The 18,867-nt window shown below is 40.1% G+C and overlaps 2 protein-coding genes across 11 annotated transcripts in view; one reads left to right on the top strand and one right to left on the bottom strand.

Moving 5' to 3' along the window:
• The window catches only part of LOC110004817 (inositol hexakisphosphate and diphosphoinositol-pentakisphosphate kinase 2-like), a 56,760-nt gene extending 52,090 nt beyond the window's left edge, over positions 1–4,670 (bottom strand). For 4 of the 10 annotated variants that reach the window (XM_065956949.1, XM_065956950.1, XM_065956954.1 and 1 more), the window contains exon 1: positions 4,299–4,670. The gene's annotated coding sequence lies outside the window, so the exon portion shown is untranslated. The remainder of the gene's footprint in view (positions 1–4,298) is intronic. The other 6 variants (XM_065956952.1, XM_065956955.1, XM_065956956.1 and 3 more) reach the window with 4 other exon arrangements.
• Positions 4,671–16,361: 11,691 nt separating this feature from the next.
• cttnbp2 (cortactin binding protein 2) overlaps positions 16,362–18,867 on the top strand; it is a 101,073-nt gene continuing 98,567 nt past the window's right edge. The window contains exon 1 of the mRNA XM_020637200.3: positions 16,362–16,682. Within this exon, the coding sequence (XP_020492856.2) occupies positions 16,602–16,682 (81 nt within the window). The 5' untranslated portion in view covers positions 16,362–16,601. The remainder of the gene's footprint in view (positions 16,683–18,867) is intronic.

Genomic DNA, 18,867 nt, shown 5'->3' with positions numbered 1-18,867 from the left:
CATTGTCCGAGTCTGTTGACTTTTGCTCATCCATTCACCAGCCTTTAAAACACTTCTTTACCTCACCTTCAACACATACGGAGGAAGGTCTCAGGGCTGATAGGGTTTGACCCTTACTTAAATAAGGCCTCTAACATTTGGCTCAGTCCCAAGCTAAATATTGATAAGAAGGCATTTATTTGGAAGGAGTGGGTAGAAAGGGACGTCCTCATATTAGAAAATATATATATAGTGCTGATACACTTAAATCATTCAATGACCCAAAACAATAATATGATTTACCTCAAACCTAATTCTGGAGATATCTTTAACTACGCCATTTGTTGCAAAAGCTCTTTGGGTTTGGGTTAAGTCTCCAAAGTCAGCGGATAAGTTAAATAAAATTATACAGGTATTGGGGGAAGGTCATGAAGCCGCTAAATATTATAGGATGCTCATGGAATATGGAGGAGGTAGCATTGTCACAGCCCTTAGAGTTTCCTGGGAAAGAGATTTGGGGGTTTCGTATGATGAGCAGGAGTGGGTCAAGATTGTTGGTAACTGTCGATCAATGTCAAGGGATCTGAGGGTGAGGCTTATTCAATTTAAAATTCTGCGCCTTTTATGGGACCCCAAGTAGGCGCTTCAGACTTGGCTTAAAGGATTCGACTACTTGCTGGAAGTGTGGTGTAGATGAAGGTACACTGGTACATGTACTTTGGTCGTGCCCCCATGATCAATCAAAAATAAAAAAAACCACTTCTTTATCTCATACTATGCAACGTTCTGTGTTTACACTATTTGTCATTTTGTAGATTCTTCTGTCATAGCCAGCAATATGCATCTCTTTCATCTGTAGTTATCCTCTCCTTTCCCTTTTCTCCCGCCAGTAACCAGAACAACGTCAAATACGCCACACATCTTTCGGCAGAATGATACTATTGCAAGTCGCCGCGTCCCTAGCAACCGTCTGCTTTTCTTGGTAACTGTGAATGTTTCTTAACAGCAATCTGTAGAGAAATATCAGACCGTTGCTATGCGTAATTAGCCAATCAGAAACAAGTATTTGACACAGCAGTGTCATAAAGTAATGTTATGGAGTAAGTGACACTGCTATGCATAACACACTACATTTTAGCATTTACAACGATCTACTATTCAGTGGTTACTTGGTCCTGCTTTGGACAACATAAAACACAAAAAGGGTGAGAAACATGTTTGTAACCCTTGAACTAAGGACCTGAAAAGTGTTGCTTTGGTATCTGTTCTGAAACTCAGACATTCACACCTAAATCAAATCAACTCTCACTTCTACTCATTGCTGACGGTTGTTCTTTCACTGCTGTGCAATGAGCTGTGTCCAATCTTCAGTGGAGATGTTTTCATTTTTTGGAAGCAAATGGAGGTCGATAAATGTCACGGCTGACTTCACGTCTTAATGACTTAATGGACAAAACGGAAAAGGAAGGCGACACAATGAGGAACCAGACAGACTCATTATGTGTTACAGTCTGCTGTCTGCCCGCTTTGCTGGTTAAATTGTAAAAAAAAAAAAAAAAAAAAAACCTTCATTGTGGTAACCATGAATGAATTAGGAGTCTGATTAAACACATCCCCGGACGTCATCTGCAGGCCCTCATCCACAGATGAGTCACCTCTGTCATCAAATCGAGGCCGGAGATCAACAATCCTGCTCCTATAAAAGGCTTTTAACCTTTGAGAGCGTCTGCCTCAGGAAGCCTGCGTCGTGTTTACCACATGGGGAGGGAGGAGCTGGTCATTAGCTCCAATTCACTAACATTTCACGATCACTTCTCTGACAAGACGGCTAATGAGAAACCACACTACGCAATGTGCGTACAGCGACAGCTTGCCCCTTACGGTTTCATGCTGTTTGGATTGATTGAAATATTTTGAGCAGATTCTGGGAAAGAAAAGAATAAAGATGGATGTGTTTAAGATTAAGATTTACTTTATTGATCCCCGCTTAGGGAAGTTTCTGTTTTTACACTCTCTAAGTCATGCAACACACACATAGGCTGAAATATACACACACATGCACAAACAGGATCCTATGGACATGCACTAATGGAGAGATGCCAGAGTGAGGGAGCGGCCCACAGCAGGCGCTCCTGGGCTGGTGATGGTGGTGGGGGGGGAGCCTTGCTCAAGGGCACCTCGGCAGTTCTCAGGAAGTGATCTGGCACCTCTCCAGCTACCAGACCAACTTCCAGATTTGGTCCGCATTGGGACTTGAACCGGCGACCCTTTCAGTTCCCAGCCCAAATCCCTACAGACTGAGCTACTGCCGCCCGGCATCAAGAGAACACAACTGTTATGTTCCCATGATAAACACATCTATCTGTTAAACATTATGAGGTATTCAGCTAAATTAGTTTCTATAAAGGCTGCGGCTAAACAAGTGAGAGGTTAAATATATTTCGAGAGTTATAACAACAAGTTAATTAATTATTATTTGATCAAACTGACATGTGCACAAAGTAATCAAACACGGACACAAACATCAGCTCTTAAACAGGAGAGGGGTTTTTTCAGTGCTGGTGATGTTATCCAGAACAAAACTACCAGAGAAACAGCAGTAACAAGTCGCCTCTACAAGCCTGCAAATTCAATATTTACAGAGCGCTTTAGACATGAGCTTTGTTTGCAAACAGCCGTCATTACTGGAAACAGGGGACAAAATAGACCTGCCAGTGTACTGCAAAACAGGACTATTATTTTCTATGTGATCTACACCAACATTTCTCACTGACGGAGATGCGACCTCTGTCGGGTTTATGAGATGATTTATTGAATGTGGAAATAACAGGACTTTATTCTCAAGCTAAAGATACATCTTTACATCTGCGAAGGTTCAGATAAATGTAGCTCTTGTTTAAAAACTGTGCAGCAGTAAAACATGTAGGAGAAACACAACAGAAGATAAATATTGGGTTATGAAAACAGATAATGCAGCCGTTTATTTTTAAACATTATACAGAGGGGAGACTTACACATGTTTGTGAGACAATTACATCTAAAGTACAGTTTATGATTACCGCCTAAACAAGCTACAGGCTATAAGGCTACATTCATCTGGAGGATATTTATATTGATGAATTGTGACAACGGCAGGAGCTTCGACACAACCAACATATTTAGTTGTTTTATTCTTTGATTTAGAAAATCCAACATGAAAAGGTGACTGCTTGCATGTGATGTCTAATATTTGACCAATAACTAGTTTGTAATGTTTTCTTCCACTTTCCTGCATTTAAACTACATTATTTTGGCTTTTTTTTTTTTTTTTTAGTTTGAATTACAATTTATCTCACTTTCTTCTATTACAAATCACACGTTGAAAACATTATTTTATGAATTAGTTAGGGCTTGACAGACATGAGATTTTTGTGGGCCGATTGTGTCTTCGCTGTGTGTTAAGCACACACTTTTTTTTTTTCTATACATTTGATCTCTCTCACCCAGAAAGCGGACGAGTTTGACTAATAAGTCTGTGAGAGTGAGACTGTTTGTGTGCATTTCAGGTGTTTTATTTTTTATTCTGGGCGCTGATTCATGTGTGATTTACTGTTGCTATTAAAAAGATGTCAATAGAAATAATTCCCAAGTAGGCATATCAAGTAAAAACGCACAAAAAACACACATCATCAACAACTATAATAATAGTCAGTCAGTAAAGTAAATGCCAAACTACTTTCTCAAATAAAAAGGAGTTCAGACTTAAAGATATAAACATGAAAATTGCGATATTATGTAACTAACTATTTCTGCACAATGACCCTGGGAAACAACTAAGTAAATATTCACAGACAATAGTTTATAAGGGAGGGACTCAGTAGCTGCACACACACAATATGTCAACACACTCAATCACTAAGCAGCAGCTTAACTGCATGAACAAAGTGGTCAGGTTGACTTTGATGAGGTTTTAAAAAAACAAAGGTGCAATATGCCCTCCTCTCTGGTGGGTTGTAACTCTGTATCAGGACCAGAAGGGTAACAAATGTCCAGCAGCTCAGTTGAGTCTTTAAATCACCCTGACGCGCAATGAATGACAAAAAGAAACGCGTCTTCAAGGAGGGAGGGGGGGAGGATAAAAACCACACATGACAAATACGTATGTCTACTTGTTTCCTGAAAAGCACTCATAACAGATGAAGTAAAGTTACGTGATGTTAAAAAAAAAAAAAAGTTTCCTGGCTAACCTTCCTTAAGAGCAAAATGCAACTTCACGTCATCACAGGAGCCTCCACGCCGCGGGAAGAAACCAGAAAGAGTCAAAAACAAACGGGACTTACCGGCGGAAAAGCAACTGGAGGTTTGTCGGCTATTCACTTCCTTGTTTCTCTTGGCTGAAGGTGGACTGCTGCTGCTGCTGCTTGCTGTCTGAGTTTATCTTTTTCCCCTTCTCAGTAAAGTTGTGAACTACACGCTGAAGTTCACCCCCCCCGGGTTCATTGCTTGTGATTAGCTAGCCCCTGCTGCTGCTGTTGATGCTAGCTTACTTCCTTTTTTTTTTTTTTCTTTTTCTTCACCTTTTTCTTTTTTTAAACATCAAGTTTTGTTTTGTTGTCACGCAGCGCCATCACTGCCATCTACCGGTCACAGCGGTGTGTTGCAGCACTGCATGACTCAAGGACGAGTAACCGTAGACTGTAAAAATAACAGAACAGTAAAGTTTTAGTGACACTGATGATTCCTAAATCATTTAAATAAGTGGAATATTGAACCTAAGTCAATTATTTTGTATTGTATGCAGGAAATTTTCCTTTTTATAATTCTAAATTTAGTATTACCTCCGGTTGCCCGGAAGGTCAACTGTATAAATATTTAATGATTGCAAACATTTCACTACATGCAAGAGTGTTTCATAAAAAAGAAAAACATTTTGACAAACATAAAAAATTAAAAAAAAATCAGGGACTGCGAAATATATATTTCACTTGCTGAAAATGATTTTACACCTGCCATGAAATATGTTTCACTGACTGCAAATTGTTTTATACAGGTGTAAAACAATTTGCAGCAGGTGAAATATATTTTTTGCAGTCCTCGAAAAATGTGTATGTTTTTTTGTTTTTTTTTAATGTTTTTGTGTTGCATGAAACACTTTTGCATATAGTGAAATGTTTTTCGCAATCATCAACTATTTGCCCAGTTTACCTTCAGGGCCACCGTAATTACATAATCCGGATTATTTAGTTGAAATTGAAACTTGATTAATTGTCCAGCCCTCCTGAATACTACAGGAACCAATATGAGGTAAACTTTACTCCATAACATTTATTTGACAACAGATGTATTATTGCGTAATAAGATCTTTATTACAAATAAAATATATTTGAGTCAACTAAATAAATAATGCAACGTTATTTGATATTATAGATTATGTTTTTTAGCACTATAAAAAGTAACATCTTTATCAGTTGCAACATTAGTGTATGTAAACAATCTAGCAGCGCTTTACTGTACATGTCTGAAGTTGATAATTCTGAAAAATGCATATTTCTACCCTTTTTTCTAAAGGTTTATGTTGTACTAAATTATGATAGTAATACTTTATTTGTGACGGTGTTATTTTACATCATTACATCATGTAAGTATTGCTACTTGTGCTAAACAAAGAGATCTATAACTTATTACCGTATTGTTTACAACACAGTTCTGCAGATGACTGTTCAACATGAGTCTGGTTCTGATCGAGATGTTCTTTAAAGGTTTTTCCTCACCACTGTCATCTGCTAGATTTTGCAAAGTGCCGTACTCATGCTGGATTAATGTTGGGTCTGTGTAAATAATATTACCAAGAGTGTGGTCTCGACCTGCTCTTTTTGTAAGTGTCTTTAGATAAGATTGTGTTATTGATTGGTGCTATACAAATAACTTTGATTGATTGATTGATTCGATATATTTACATTGGATGTTAATAAAAATGTGTCAATCTTCAGGGTTCAGACAGAATAATGACTTTTTATATTTTTCATTTTATTTTTTTAATGGCTAACGCAGGGATTCTACTGGCACAGTAGCTTTTTTTACGATCTTCCCCCTGGGTGGAATATGAAGACTATTACTGCAGCACTCCAACACACAAACTTTAATACACAGTTCATCATGTCAAAAACGGAGCAATGGTCCAAGGCAAAAGCGTTCAAGACAGTTAATAACGTGTTGACAGCTACATAAAATACTTTTTGACTTTCTCAAAGGAATGTGTCCCCCCAACTCGTACCTGTAGATCTCTCATCTCTCCATCCACTTCACCTGCCATGTGTTGGGGCTGGTGCAGGTATGGACCAGCTCCTGGTTATGCTGCTGTAGGCAGTTTACCGGGGGAACTGGCCTCTCTCTCTCTCTCTCTCTCTCTCTCTCTGAGTATTTACATCATATTACTGCATGTCACTATCTGTAAATCGTCATGTACTATGTAAGTTATTAGCTCCTGCTTAGCTCTCTTGTCTGGTAGGTTCCCTCTTTATCGTTGGTGGGGACTGGAAACATGGGAACAGGTTTCTTCTTTGTGAAACCACAAAGATTTCTGACTCTTAAAAGGATTTTTCTTGCCACTGTATTTGGCTGAATGTTGCTTAATGCTCATGATGGATTAACTTTGGGTATTTGTAATATAGCAATGAGTAAGGTTTTTGTAAAGTGTATTGAAATAAAATTAGTTGTGAATTGGCTTTATACAAATAAAGATTGATTGATAAAGATTGATTGATAATTCCTGAGCATGTAAGACATGTTGTTATGCTTATTTATATTCATTATCTTGAATCTGTCTGAGTTAACTATTAATTTAATCACAACGGTAAGGTGTTATTAATTTTAGAATATATGTTGTTGAAACCAGGGCTTTGGATGGAAAAATAAAACCTTTAAACTTCAACCTCTGTCCTCGCCTCTTTAACTTTTCTATAACCTGACTAGTTTTAATACTGTTCATGTTCTTAAAAAGAGGCCATATGTCTTAAGAATTCACACCATCAGGGTTAATGATGTGAGGCACAGTAGGGTTTTAAAATGTAATATTGATTGTGCAAGACTGCCAACGTTTTTTTTCTCTAATAACCTGCATGAATCAGCACATAACCTTTTACATCTGCAGCTCTTATGCCTGATCTCAGCTTATATGCTCTGTTTGCTGTCGTAGTTGATATCATGTTATGGTTTTTTTGTTAAAGATTTTTTTTTTTCAGTGGAGATAGGAAAGTGGATACAGTCAGAAATCAGGGAGACAGAGGGGGGAACTGACATGTGTGAAAGGAGCCACAGGTCAGATTTCAACCCATGTTGCCCACTTGGAGGACCACAGCCTCGTGTACTTACCATTACGCCCCCGTGCCCCTAATTATCACCTTGTTAACATTACGCAGCAACATTGAAAGTGGAAGGCTCGTGACACCTTAAGGGAAATTATAATTAAAAAATATTCTAAGATTGTGTTTATATCATGATTTTTGAGCTCACAAACTAATTGAACTACCAACAACTATTCTCATTTCTCTCTCCTTTCTCCTCTGTCCCTCTGCCAGTGATCCACAAGAAGTATAGTTAGCATGACATCTTTGTAGAAGTTTATTTAGGTGTGGCGTATACAGTTGGAGTGACACACATGGTGTAACGAGAGGAGACTAGGTAAGGAATAAAGGATGTACAGCATGAGCAAAGAGAAGCGGTTCAAACCGGTTTCTATGTAAGGAAACATTCACCACTGTTCTCTAACAAACACTTTTCTTACATTCCACTAGAGGGAGCCACATCCTAAGATTTCAAAATACTGTGCAGCTGCAGAGCTTAGTCAATTATAGTACTGGTTAGACACTAATACTTTACTACCTTACTAAGGCTACACGAGGCAGGTGTTTTTAAAAATGTTAAACTCCTAATAGAAAGCCCAACAGCATTTAATCCCATGAATTTAAAAACACACCAGAATACACAAAAAAGTGGACATTTATAGTTCCCCTGTCCTGAAATGCCTGAGGTATGAGGTATGCTTTTTTTCTGTCTGTGTTGCATGTTTCACTTCTTACTTTTTGTTCCTACGCTGTCATTTTTTAGTTTCTTATGTGTTGTTTCCTTTTCCTCATGCATCGTTTCGGTTCGCTTCTGCTCAGTTTATTTAAGAAATTATTTCGTTTTTTTCTTTTTCTTTCACTTTGTGTGCAAAGTTATGCATCACTTCTTAAATGAAATGCTTTCATGCCATCAATAAGATTGAACGTCTTTTATAACCTGGTTAAACCGTCCTTGACCAGATCTCCCAGATTCCTCAGTGACAGGAGCTGTGATTGGCAGGCTGCCTGAAATCAAATCAGCCTGTCGCCTCTGCTTTGCCCTAAGACATGAGATGTCGTTGTCAGGTTTTACTCTGAGAGGAAGTGCCGATTAACCGTCAGAAAAACATTGAAAACATGTAAGTGAGTATTGTTTGACATACAGGCATTTTATGACAAAGACAAAAACAGTCTTATTCTCAGGAGTTAAAAAATGAGACCAATGCTTAATTGCAAAATCCTGCAGTTCCTCAAGCGTCCATTTGAGTCAGACTGCAAAGCCCCTTGATTCTGATTAACACCCTGATTAAAACACCAATTTCAACAGCAGAAACAAACTTTTTTACAATTTCTTTAAAGAAGAAAAAAAACTTTAGGTCTGAATAATTAGGTCCAAAATTGTGATTTAAGTCTGAATATTTCATGTCTTTATCTGCAAACACTGTACTGATTTTTTATTATTAAGAATAAAATGATGCCTAGGGGCCTGACTGATAGGACTGCAAGTGGACATGTTGTAGCTGTTTGCCAGCTCTGCCTCTGTTTTCATTTCCAATATGGTGACCGATATTGGGCTTCAAAACTCACCTTCAGTAACCATCAGATGACATCACTGAGACTAGGGCCATGTTTTTTTACAATCTATTGTATGACGTAACTAGTTAGAAATTGATGAAATCAAATGAAGTATATCAGCGGTTCCCAACATTTTTTCTTTAGAGCCCCCCCCCCGCCCCGAGACCCACATGAAGTAAAAGTGAAACCTTGCTGTCAAAGATTAACATCAATTTTAATAGTTTTTATTGATCAAATCCTGACAGAATAGGCCTACACACTCTTGTTCCCACCAAAAGACATTTGTATAAAAGATCCAATAAATGTGTTATGATGATTTTAATTCATATGCGCAAATCTAATTGTGACAACCTCAGAGCAGACAAAGCTTATAGGGCCGCTATGAGCTCTTTGGCGCCACATAGAGAGGGCCCAGACCCCAGGTTTGGAACCAATGATCCAGAGGTAGTGAGTTTTATTTATGATTTTGTTTTGTTTTTAATTTTAAATATTAATTTCATTTTGATCAAATTCAAGGAATAGAGTAAAGCACAAGCTTGTCTCTGTTGTAAAATGTATCATGTTTGTCTTAAAAGTGTTCATGTGTGTACACTCAAAGTTCATTTCTTTATTTTTCTACATAGATCTCTCTTCAATAGAAATCCTGATCATCATGAAATACATGTTGGAATAAATGGTTGAAAAAAGGGTTAAAAGTGTACATCAGCTGAACATGTAGCCTTTTTCTTCCATGTGGATCTCTTGGCAGAGAAGTTGCATATTGTCGTCAGCTGGTAACCACAACGGTGCAGTAACAGAACAACAACAATATTCATAGAAGCAGACAGTAATTAGTTGGAAATCTGCCAGTGGCTGTTACAAAATTCCGCTTCTGGAAATTACAGTTAAAAATACCAAAATATTTTCTTTATGGATGAAACGTTTTGAAATGAAAACCCCACATCCACACGGCTGTTGATGTTAAATCAGGGTGACACTTTGCCAGAACATGTCGACTGGAGCGTTCAGGGGGGTAAATGCACTGGAGGGGATGACAGCTCCATGCAGCGCTGAAGTCTTCAAGTTTCTGGATGACTCATCCTGGCATCAGAAGACGGGGCAGGTTTTTAAACAAGACTCTCGTTTTCTACGACGCTGGGTGCCAAGTATCAGGGTCGTGACCTTAACCACACGGGTTGAACTGGGTGGGGCAGTGAATATGTGACGGGCATGAACCCAAAGAGCAGAGCCTGGATTTTCTTCACACATATACAAGGAACCAAAATCTTTTTTTCCACATTTTTCTCAGTTTATGTCTTTAATTTTTGCAGCATCTAACATTCTTAAGGGAGAGAGCGCGGGTAATGACGTGCGGGAAGGAGCCACAGGTTCGGGTTCAAACCCGGGCCACCCACCCTGAAGGCCACAGCCTCCGTACATGGGGTGCACGCACCAACCACTAGACAACCGGTCCTGGCATGTTCAATTCTTAAAATGTTTAGCATCATTTTCTTTTTTTTGAGCTAGCGCAATGAAGGTGAAACTACATCAGTGTGCATTCTGATCATTCCTCTGAGATGTGCACACAATAGGTGTCTCAGAGAAGGACACACAGAAACAGATTCCTCGGTGCATTGTGCATTGTGGTGGGTGTGTGCCACTAATTCTTCAAATCCCAAAGAGGTTTGTTCTGTGGTAATAAAAAGACTTCCTGACAAGCAGAGTGTCTGTGAGTTAAGTACAATGCAATGTTCTCAATCCCACTGACATGCAAGATGTACAGTTTATGTGTACACATGAAAAGTCCCAATTCTTCAAAGTGAACAGAAAACATGTAACATAAAATATCCAATAACAAGAAAGTGGTTTAACTAAAAGCAGTGGTGGAGTTTTATTTGTGGACGAAGCACAACATTATGCAAAAATACTCAATTATTGCTTCACTTGAATGAAAATAAAAATCAGCAGCAAACTTCGCTCAAAGGATAAAATGTCAAAGTATATGTTTATTTAGTAAGGCTGCTATAAAACCTTAAAGTGGATTCACATTAAAGATTCATTAAAGCAGCACTTAAAGGTCGGACTTCTTGAAGTGAACTATATAGTCGTGTATATTATGTTCTATAGATGTTGCAAAGAAAAAGATTTTATGACTTTTTGTTAATGAAAATCAATCAATGAGTCAACATATTTTTTATAAACCCCAAAATTACATCAATAGTTATCTTTACATACTGTCTAAACTATAGGGGAGCGAGATTGGCTCTTAGTCATTTATTTTACAGAAACCAGAAGAAGTCTAACATGAGCGAGGACAGGGCGATAGCAGCAACAAGTAATGTTCATTATATGGTACTGAAGAGCAGAAACCTCGAGCAGAACCAGACTGATGGATGGACAGCCATCAGCCTCAACTGGTTGGATGGAAACATAAAATATAGAGTACACAATTACTCTTTTGGGATTTACTAAATAAATGAGAAGCTCAAAAATGTCCTTAAGAACACTATATATTTTTGTAAAAAAAAAAAAAAAAATTGTTTCAGTCAGTTAGGTAAAAGAAAAAGTATGAGAGTGATAGAAAAAATAAGGAGAAAAAACAAAATGAGAAATAACTCCAGAAGTTGTTTAAATAATAAAATAAGTTATAACACATAATACATAATAAGGAAAAACTTTGCAACAATACAGGTTTCAAAAGGCACAGTTTAAAGGAGCAGTACACAACTATTTTACCTTAAAATAACAATTTCCCTTTTTATTGATGAACATTTAACAAAGACAATGACAACAGGTTAGGAGAAAAAACTAATTGCGTGATCAGTACGTGAGGGCAAAATTTGCCTCACACAAGTGAGTTATTGCACAAGATGCTACATTGGAAAATGACCCCAACTCTAAACTGATATATCAACTCATTAAACATTTTCCTCATGTATTTATGATGTCAGGATAGAAGACTTCTTTTGTGAATTATGGTCCTTTTTTTAGAAAAGAAAATATACCAAAAAATGCTATCGGCTTTAGGTCGTGACTAGCTTGTAATTGACAAGTCTATACCACGGTAACCTTTGTATCAAGCTATTCACCCAAATATGGTAACTCATGTCCCTGAAAAACCAAGATGACCACGTTTAAAATGCCAATCTGGTGATCAAACAAATTGTTGACTTCTCAATGGTTACATCCACTTCTTCTACCGACAAAGAAGACTCTGCTATACATTATTCTGCACGGTGAAGCACAAAAAGTAAAGTAAAGATATTTCTCAACTAAGTGGACACGAGGGCAAACTTCATCACTGTCATTGAAACCTGAAAAACAAAATGAATACAAAAAGATTTGTACCTTTGCTTTCTAGACAGTCCCAACCTTGAAGTTGGGACAAAAGTAGGATTTAGAAGAAGCACCTGCTGCCTGCACTCCACAGCCACGGGATCCTTGTTAGACAGAGAGAGGCTGTGTGAGGGAGAGAGTGAGGGAAAGACATCGAGCTAAATGTGGAGGGGGATAAATAGAGCTCAGAGAGGAAGAGGACAGAGCAGATCAGCAGGGATGATGACTGAACAGGGGTCTGGTTCTGCTCCTGGCAGCCCCTCAGGGACAATCAGACGAAGATGTGGCCCAGATCCAGGCTTGCCTCCGCTTCCTCCTCGTTCCACTTCCTCCCCGTCTGCCAGCAAAGTCACCATCGAGCCCTTCCATGTCCTCCTATTTGAATCTGCGGCCAGGATACGAGATTCAGAGCTCGCTGTCTCACCCTCTTTATTTCTTTCTTGTCTGCATGCTGGCAGACGGGGCTTCAGAGCCTCAGCACACAGGACCCAGTGATGGCGGACTGGACGCCCGGCTGCCCTCTCAGTCCACTGTGCCCTCACTCCCAGAAAGGGAGTCATTATGCCTGCTGTGTGTCCCAACAATGAGCAAGTTAATATGAGCCAAGTATTTCCACAGGACTGAGACTGCTGTCCCCGACTCCAGCTCCCATACATCAGTGTCTGTCCCATCTTCTCTTCTTGCACCACTTTCTCCCAGTCCTCCTCTGATGGCCCTCATTTCAACTCAGAGCTGGTGCCTGCTAGTTGGACCCTGCACACATTTTATATGGGTCATCTATCAATGACCTATTTACACGCTGAGGGAATTAATCTTGATTCTTTAGTTCCATTAGTCTGCATGTGCGAGATATTGAAACCTAAAAAGCGGCCAATGTAGAGAAAACAGTAAAGCTTGAAGAGTTAAGGGCCTTGAGTGGTCAGTGCAGTTCATGGTCCATTTTCCATTTCTATGCACATCGTAACCTGTCTATTTAAGTAGGTTTTTTTTTCTGATTTCCTAGAGATAACATCCAGAAAGCAAAGCTAGAAATCTGTAATGTAATATCTGCAGGGATGTACACTCAGCTTCTTGTTCGCGTCTTCTTAATGTCTTTTCTTACTGGTTTTACTATTTTTATCTTCTTTTACTTCTTACTGTTCTTTTATTTATGGTCTTATCTCGTATTTATGCTCATATCTTAATCTTCTCTTGTGTTTTAACTTGGTAATTTCTTATCTTACTTACTTTGTCTATTTATGTTTCGTATTTATAGTTAATTTTTATTTTTATTAATATTATAGTTTTGAGTTTTTTGATCCTTTAACCACTTGTTTTTATTTCTTTTACTGCGCTTACCTTCTCATTGCTTTTTATTTGCTTTTATCTCTTAGTTTCTTACATCTTTCTAAATCTTTGGTCCTCTTGGTCTCAGCTCGTGTTGTTGGGTTCTTGTGTTCCTGGGTTCTTATGATGGTTTCTTATGATGGTTCTTATAATGGTTCTTGTGATGGTCGGGTTATATATGTCTGGTTGTGTATCGTGCACTTTGGGTTCTTTTCTGTTGAATTGTATTTAATTATTTTTGGTATTTTGCATCTGTTATATTCTTACTGTTGTTAATGTTTTTCTGTGTTTGGTTTAGTTTGCTTTGTTCTTGTTTTTGCTGTTTGTCAAAGCACTTTGTAAACCTGTGTTTTTAAAAGGTGCTATATAAATAAAGTTATTATTATTATTGTTCGGTCACTCTCCATTTTTCTCTCCTTAGCGTCATCCGTCTCCGTCCTCTTCTGTCTCGTAGCCTCAGCCATTTTATTGAACAGTAAGCACAGCAGTAAGATCACACGCACTTCTTGTGGGATGACCTCGGCCCGCTACCAAACTTACAAAGTGCTATAAGCAGGCGACATGGGCCGATTTGTGGAAATGGGAGAGACGCATCATTCTCTCCTTTTGAAAGTTGTTGTACGTTGATCAACTTTTAAACTACTATTTTATGGTGGGAAAGTGACACGTTTGCTGTATGGCTAATGCAGAATACTTAATGCGTATATATGAATAAACAATATAAGAATCAGGCATCAACACTTCAGAAAGGGTTGAGTTTTAGTGACTGAACTATCTGAGGTGACACCGAGCAAACAATGTGTGTACCGAGCTGTCACTCAAACAACATTCTCAATAAACCTGGGATAATATACCAGTTTGTACCAGTTTTGTTTTGTACCATTTACAAACTTAAACAGTTTATTAAAGCACACTCTGAACATGTTTATTTCTGCTGGAAAGTTTGGCAGTTTATCATAGGGTTTAACTGGGATTGACTCGCTTTTGGGGAGAGCCTCAAATGGCCATTGAAGGAACTGCATTTTCTGGCACTTTTGCATTGGTCCTATTTTTCTCTCCTACGGGATCTCAACCTTTTTATCATAACAAACTCCAGAGCCCTGTCCTTGTATCAAGTAGTGAATGTTGATTTTCTATAGTTTTTCCCCTGCATACTGCACCTTTCACCATTAGTTCAAAGATAAAAGTAGGTGGATTAGAGATTTACACATACTGTAGCCATTCATCACATTCCCTCTATCTGTGTGCATGAGCATCTGTCATGACTGTCACAGTTGGCTTCAGCCCAGTGGCTGTGTGAACAGGATGGGGCAGGTAGAGAAAATAAAAGTGTCAATCAGGTGTCACCGCACCTGATACTTGAGAACAGTTCGGCCTGGATCAACATGCAGACAACTCAGCCAAATGTGAAGGTTGAAAGCTAAGGTAGGTGTTCAAAGCTAAACTTGATCATTTCTCAGTGAGTTTTTGGTTGATTGATGAAGGTGTTGAAAAAAATATTTTTTATATATTTGGGCATGAAGTAGTCCATCCAGCCCGGAGCTTGCCATGCACACCCACGGAAAAACGTGAAAAATTTACATTTTTATTCTGAAATGTTACAGTGATTTCAATGTCCATGGGATTACCGTGTCCATAAGAAAACAACGCCGTTTCGATCGGCTAATGTTTTGTCCAAGCCACATATCATGAGCCCACAATAACTACAGACTAATGACTAGATTCCTTTCCAGTGGTGGGAGAGATTATCTCCACATGACAGCACCATATCCGCTGATTTGCCCCAAGTTTAAACACGAGTCTGGGATTTGACTCATGACAAAACAGTAGGAGAAAAAAAAGATGCCTGTGGGAAATACAACAGTACACATCTGAAACAGGAACCAGTTACAGCCCTCTGTGTGTGTGTGTGTGTGTGTGTGTGTGTGTGTGTGTGTGTGTGTGTGTGTGTGTGTGTGTGTGTGTGGGGGGGGGGGTATCAAGGTATATATCCCTTAAAGCACTGTGGACTCATTTTTTTTTATTTTATGTTTTCAGTTAAAGTGACAATTACAGGTTTATTTCAACAATTTTGTGTGTCTTCTTTTTTTCCCATCATCTGCAACAATTGTGCAGCCTATGTTGTAACAGCTTTGCCCTTCAACTTAATAAATGAAGACTTACATGTCTATCCAGCACAAAAGAAAAGGGGTTTTATCAAACATCGGAAAGGTCGATTATCAAATTCAGAGAAAAACACAATGATACAGTGATTTCCACAATTTCCCAGTTTGGGATCAATAAAGCAATTCTATTTTATTCTATTTCTTGGAATAAAAAGTGGGGGAAAACTACACATCCCATAAATCAGAATGATTACAATCTCTCATTGTAACCAGTGGATGTCAATCTTGCAACATTTGACCCACATTTGTGGACTTAAGTACCTCATTCTGGGTGACCAGGCTGGATCAGCCTCCACTAATCCTAAATGTCACATATGGGAGCTGCAAAGGCCCCGGTCCTTGTTTTTCTGGGATAAAAAAGAGCTGAGAGATTTAAACCCACAGCATAATGTCAGATTAACATTGGGATTTTTGTCTAAATGACAATTTTGAATATCAACTGTCAAACACAATGACCTGCAAAGAAGAAAGAAAGACTAGTTTTCAATCTCTTTATTCACCTTTGTCATGTCATTGCTGTACCGGTCCCAGAGCCTCAGTTGTTACTAGTCACAGACTAAATATTGTAGCTGGAAAGGCCGACAAATGCTGTTGTCAATCAGCCTGTAGGGACGCACCTCCTTTCCAGTTGGGAGCGCACCGGGACCTCGCATCTGGATTTTACGCGTCGGTCGGCCGCACGGTGCACCACGCCTACAGGACTGCCCTCCTCCCTCCTCCCTCCCCCGCAGCAGCCCGCACACACTCGGCTGTCGGCTCGTTTCCACGGCGGAGACCTGTCGTCCTCTCTCCCCCCTCTTCACAATTCCTTCAATTTTTGCCAAACCTTACCCCTCTCTTTCTTTCAAATGGCCGCGCGTGGCGTGATTCGCATTCAGCAGCGCAATAGTTAAAGTGTGCCGGATGCGCCCTCAGTCCAGCAGACCGCTACAGTACGAAGATGGCGTCGGAGGGAGCCAGCGGGGAGCAGCCTCCTCCGGTACAAACACTGGCAACCGCCGTGCTTGGAAGTGTCGACACGGTAAGACAAGAGGATTTAGTACAATACCAAACCTGAACGGGTGTTTTTCCTTTCTTTTTTTTTTTTTTTTTTGTTTTAACTTCGAGGCTTTTGAGCAGTCACGAGGAAAAGAGGGAGAAATGCAGTGCGCATCTATGTGACACAGCGCTCGCGAAGCAACAGCGGTGGCCAGAGGGAGCCTCGCGACGGTGTCTGGAGAAAAACAAGGGGTTCGTGTTTCAATTGGGGGGTGATAAATGACTCGGAAATACTCTCAAACTGGGAGAATAGCGAGTCTTCTTCAACATGAGCATGCCTGTAAATTCTTTTGTTTGGCTCTGCCGGCTGCCTTGAGCGTTCATGCTGCCGCTGTAACATTATCCTGCGTCTGTATCGAAGAGAAATCGTCACAGGATACACAGGTTGTAGCTCTACTCTACATTAAATGGGTAATACGCAGAGACGGAAAGCGAGTTGTCTGGCTGACTGCAGGATAGCTCAGTTAGGCGAATGCAGAAAACTATTAGATTTATGGAGTCGAGAGGTTGAAATGTTACCTGAAAATATCACAGTCCACCTTTCTCATTGTTTTCTAATATAGTATTCACCTGGCCAACACTGAGTGTACCAATAAAAAATGGATTATCAATCCAGGAGTCCTTAAGGGTTTCCATAGTTTGTGACAGCAGTTGCCTTTACAAAAGCTGTGAGTGTGTCTCCTCAGGTCTACACTGCCTGTAAGACCACAGGACTGAAGAGAAGTGAAGCAAGACGAAAAATTTCTTTCAAGTAGTCCCTAACTAGGGTTGAGCTTCAGCCGTTTACACACACCTGGTTGTGATTTTTCTCACTTGCCCTTCTGCAGGTTGCAGGATTCTGGAAGTGCCCAGACAGCATCATGTTACGTCTTTGTGCAAATTGATCAATCCGTTGCCCCGTCTCTGAGATACAACCTGTCAGACTGTTGTTATCGACCTGCCATCAAATGCAAAAAATGGGCATCGATGCCTTTCCCGCGTGAATTTTTCAGTTTTACTGAACTTAACCTTTGTGAACCATTCAGTAAAATACCAAACAGCAGTTCTTTGGAGAGTCAGGTGGAAGACTGAGGTAGGCCAGTGCAAATGTGTGGAGTTTCTGCAATCGCAAAAGCAGCCACTGTCCCTGAGGTGGGTGGGTGGGTGGTAGTGTGGGTGTTGAGTTGGGGGCGAGTTGAGGAGAGGAAAAGTAGAAAAAAGAGAGAGAAGCGGGAGAAAAGCTGCGGGGGTGGATGGAGGGCAGAGGAAAGGGGGGTGGGGGCCCTGTTCACCAGACACCTTTCTAAATTGGTCTTAATTTCAGTGACTCAGCTGGCATAGCTGGGAGTACCGTGTCAGCCTCCTCCTCCCTCCCCACCCCCCCACCCCCCCGTCTCTGAGCGCGCTCAGAACTGCCTCAGGGCTACTTTACATTTAGCGTCGAGGTGAACAGGTGCTCCAGAGACATGGGAGCCGGGCAGCCTCCTCAGCTTGCCCGCCGCTCTGCCAAGCGCACTCTTCCTTCCAAAGGATTCAGCCAACGAAAGGGGGCTTCCGCTTTCGTCCCCACCCCCTACTCCTCCTTCCCCCTCCACCATCATGCCTGCTGTGGTTAAATAAAGCACTTTGCTCTTTGCTTAGCCCTGTCAGACTCTGTGTTGTTGGCCTGAGGTGGGGGAAGTTTGTCATTTGTGAGGACTCTTAAGGACCGGTCCTCCTGGTCAAGAAAAGGAGTCAGAGGTCAATGAGAGGGACTCTGCTGGTCACCTCCCACCCACTTACCAGAATTTATGTTTGTGTGGCACGCAGCATTTCCACAACTATTTTTGGTAATACTTCAGGGAAACAGTCACTGTCTTATTTAGGTTGTTTTATAGGTCTTTCCTCTATTTGCCAATAGTTGGCCAAACAGCCAAGAAAAAGAATTAACTTGACTACGTTCCTGTGTGTTCTGAGTGTTCCTGGGCATCTTATTTTGAAGTCTATTAAACACAAACTTAAATTTAGGCTAGTTGACTTGTTTAATGTCAGATTGGTTTCCAAAAGTGTTTCGCTAACATTAGCAGTTCTAGCACCACCAGCCTTTGGTCCTCCTAGCAGGTTATCATCCATGTGCCTGTGCTAAATGGGGTTATGCAATGCTTCGTTCAAATGGTTACCTGACACGGCCTACATACAACGTTACCTCA

Source organism: Labrus bergylta, chromosome 7 (genome assembly GCF_963930695.1).
Source record: "Labrus bergylta chromosome 7, fLabBer1.1, whole genome shotgun sequence".
In the NCBI taxonomy this organism is placed as follows: Eukaryota; Metazoa; Chordata; class Actinopteri; order Labriformes; family Labridae; genus Labrus; species Labrus bergylta.
Note: the sequence above shows the minus strand (reverse complement) of the source record. Positions and strands in the feature narration are given on the sequence as shown.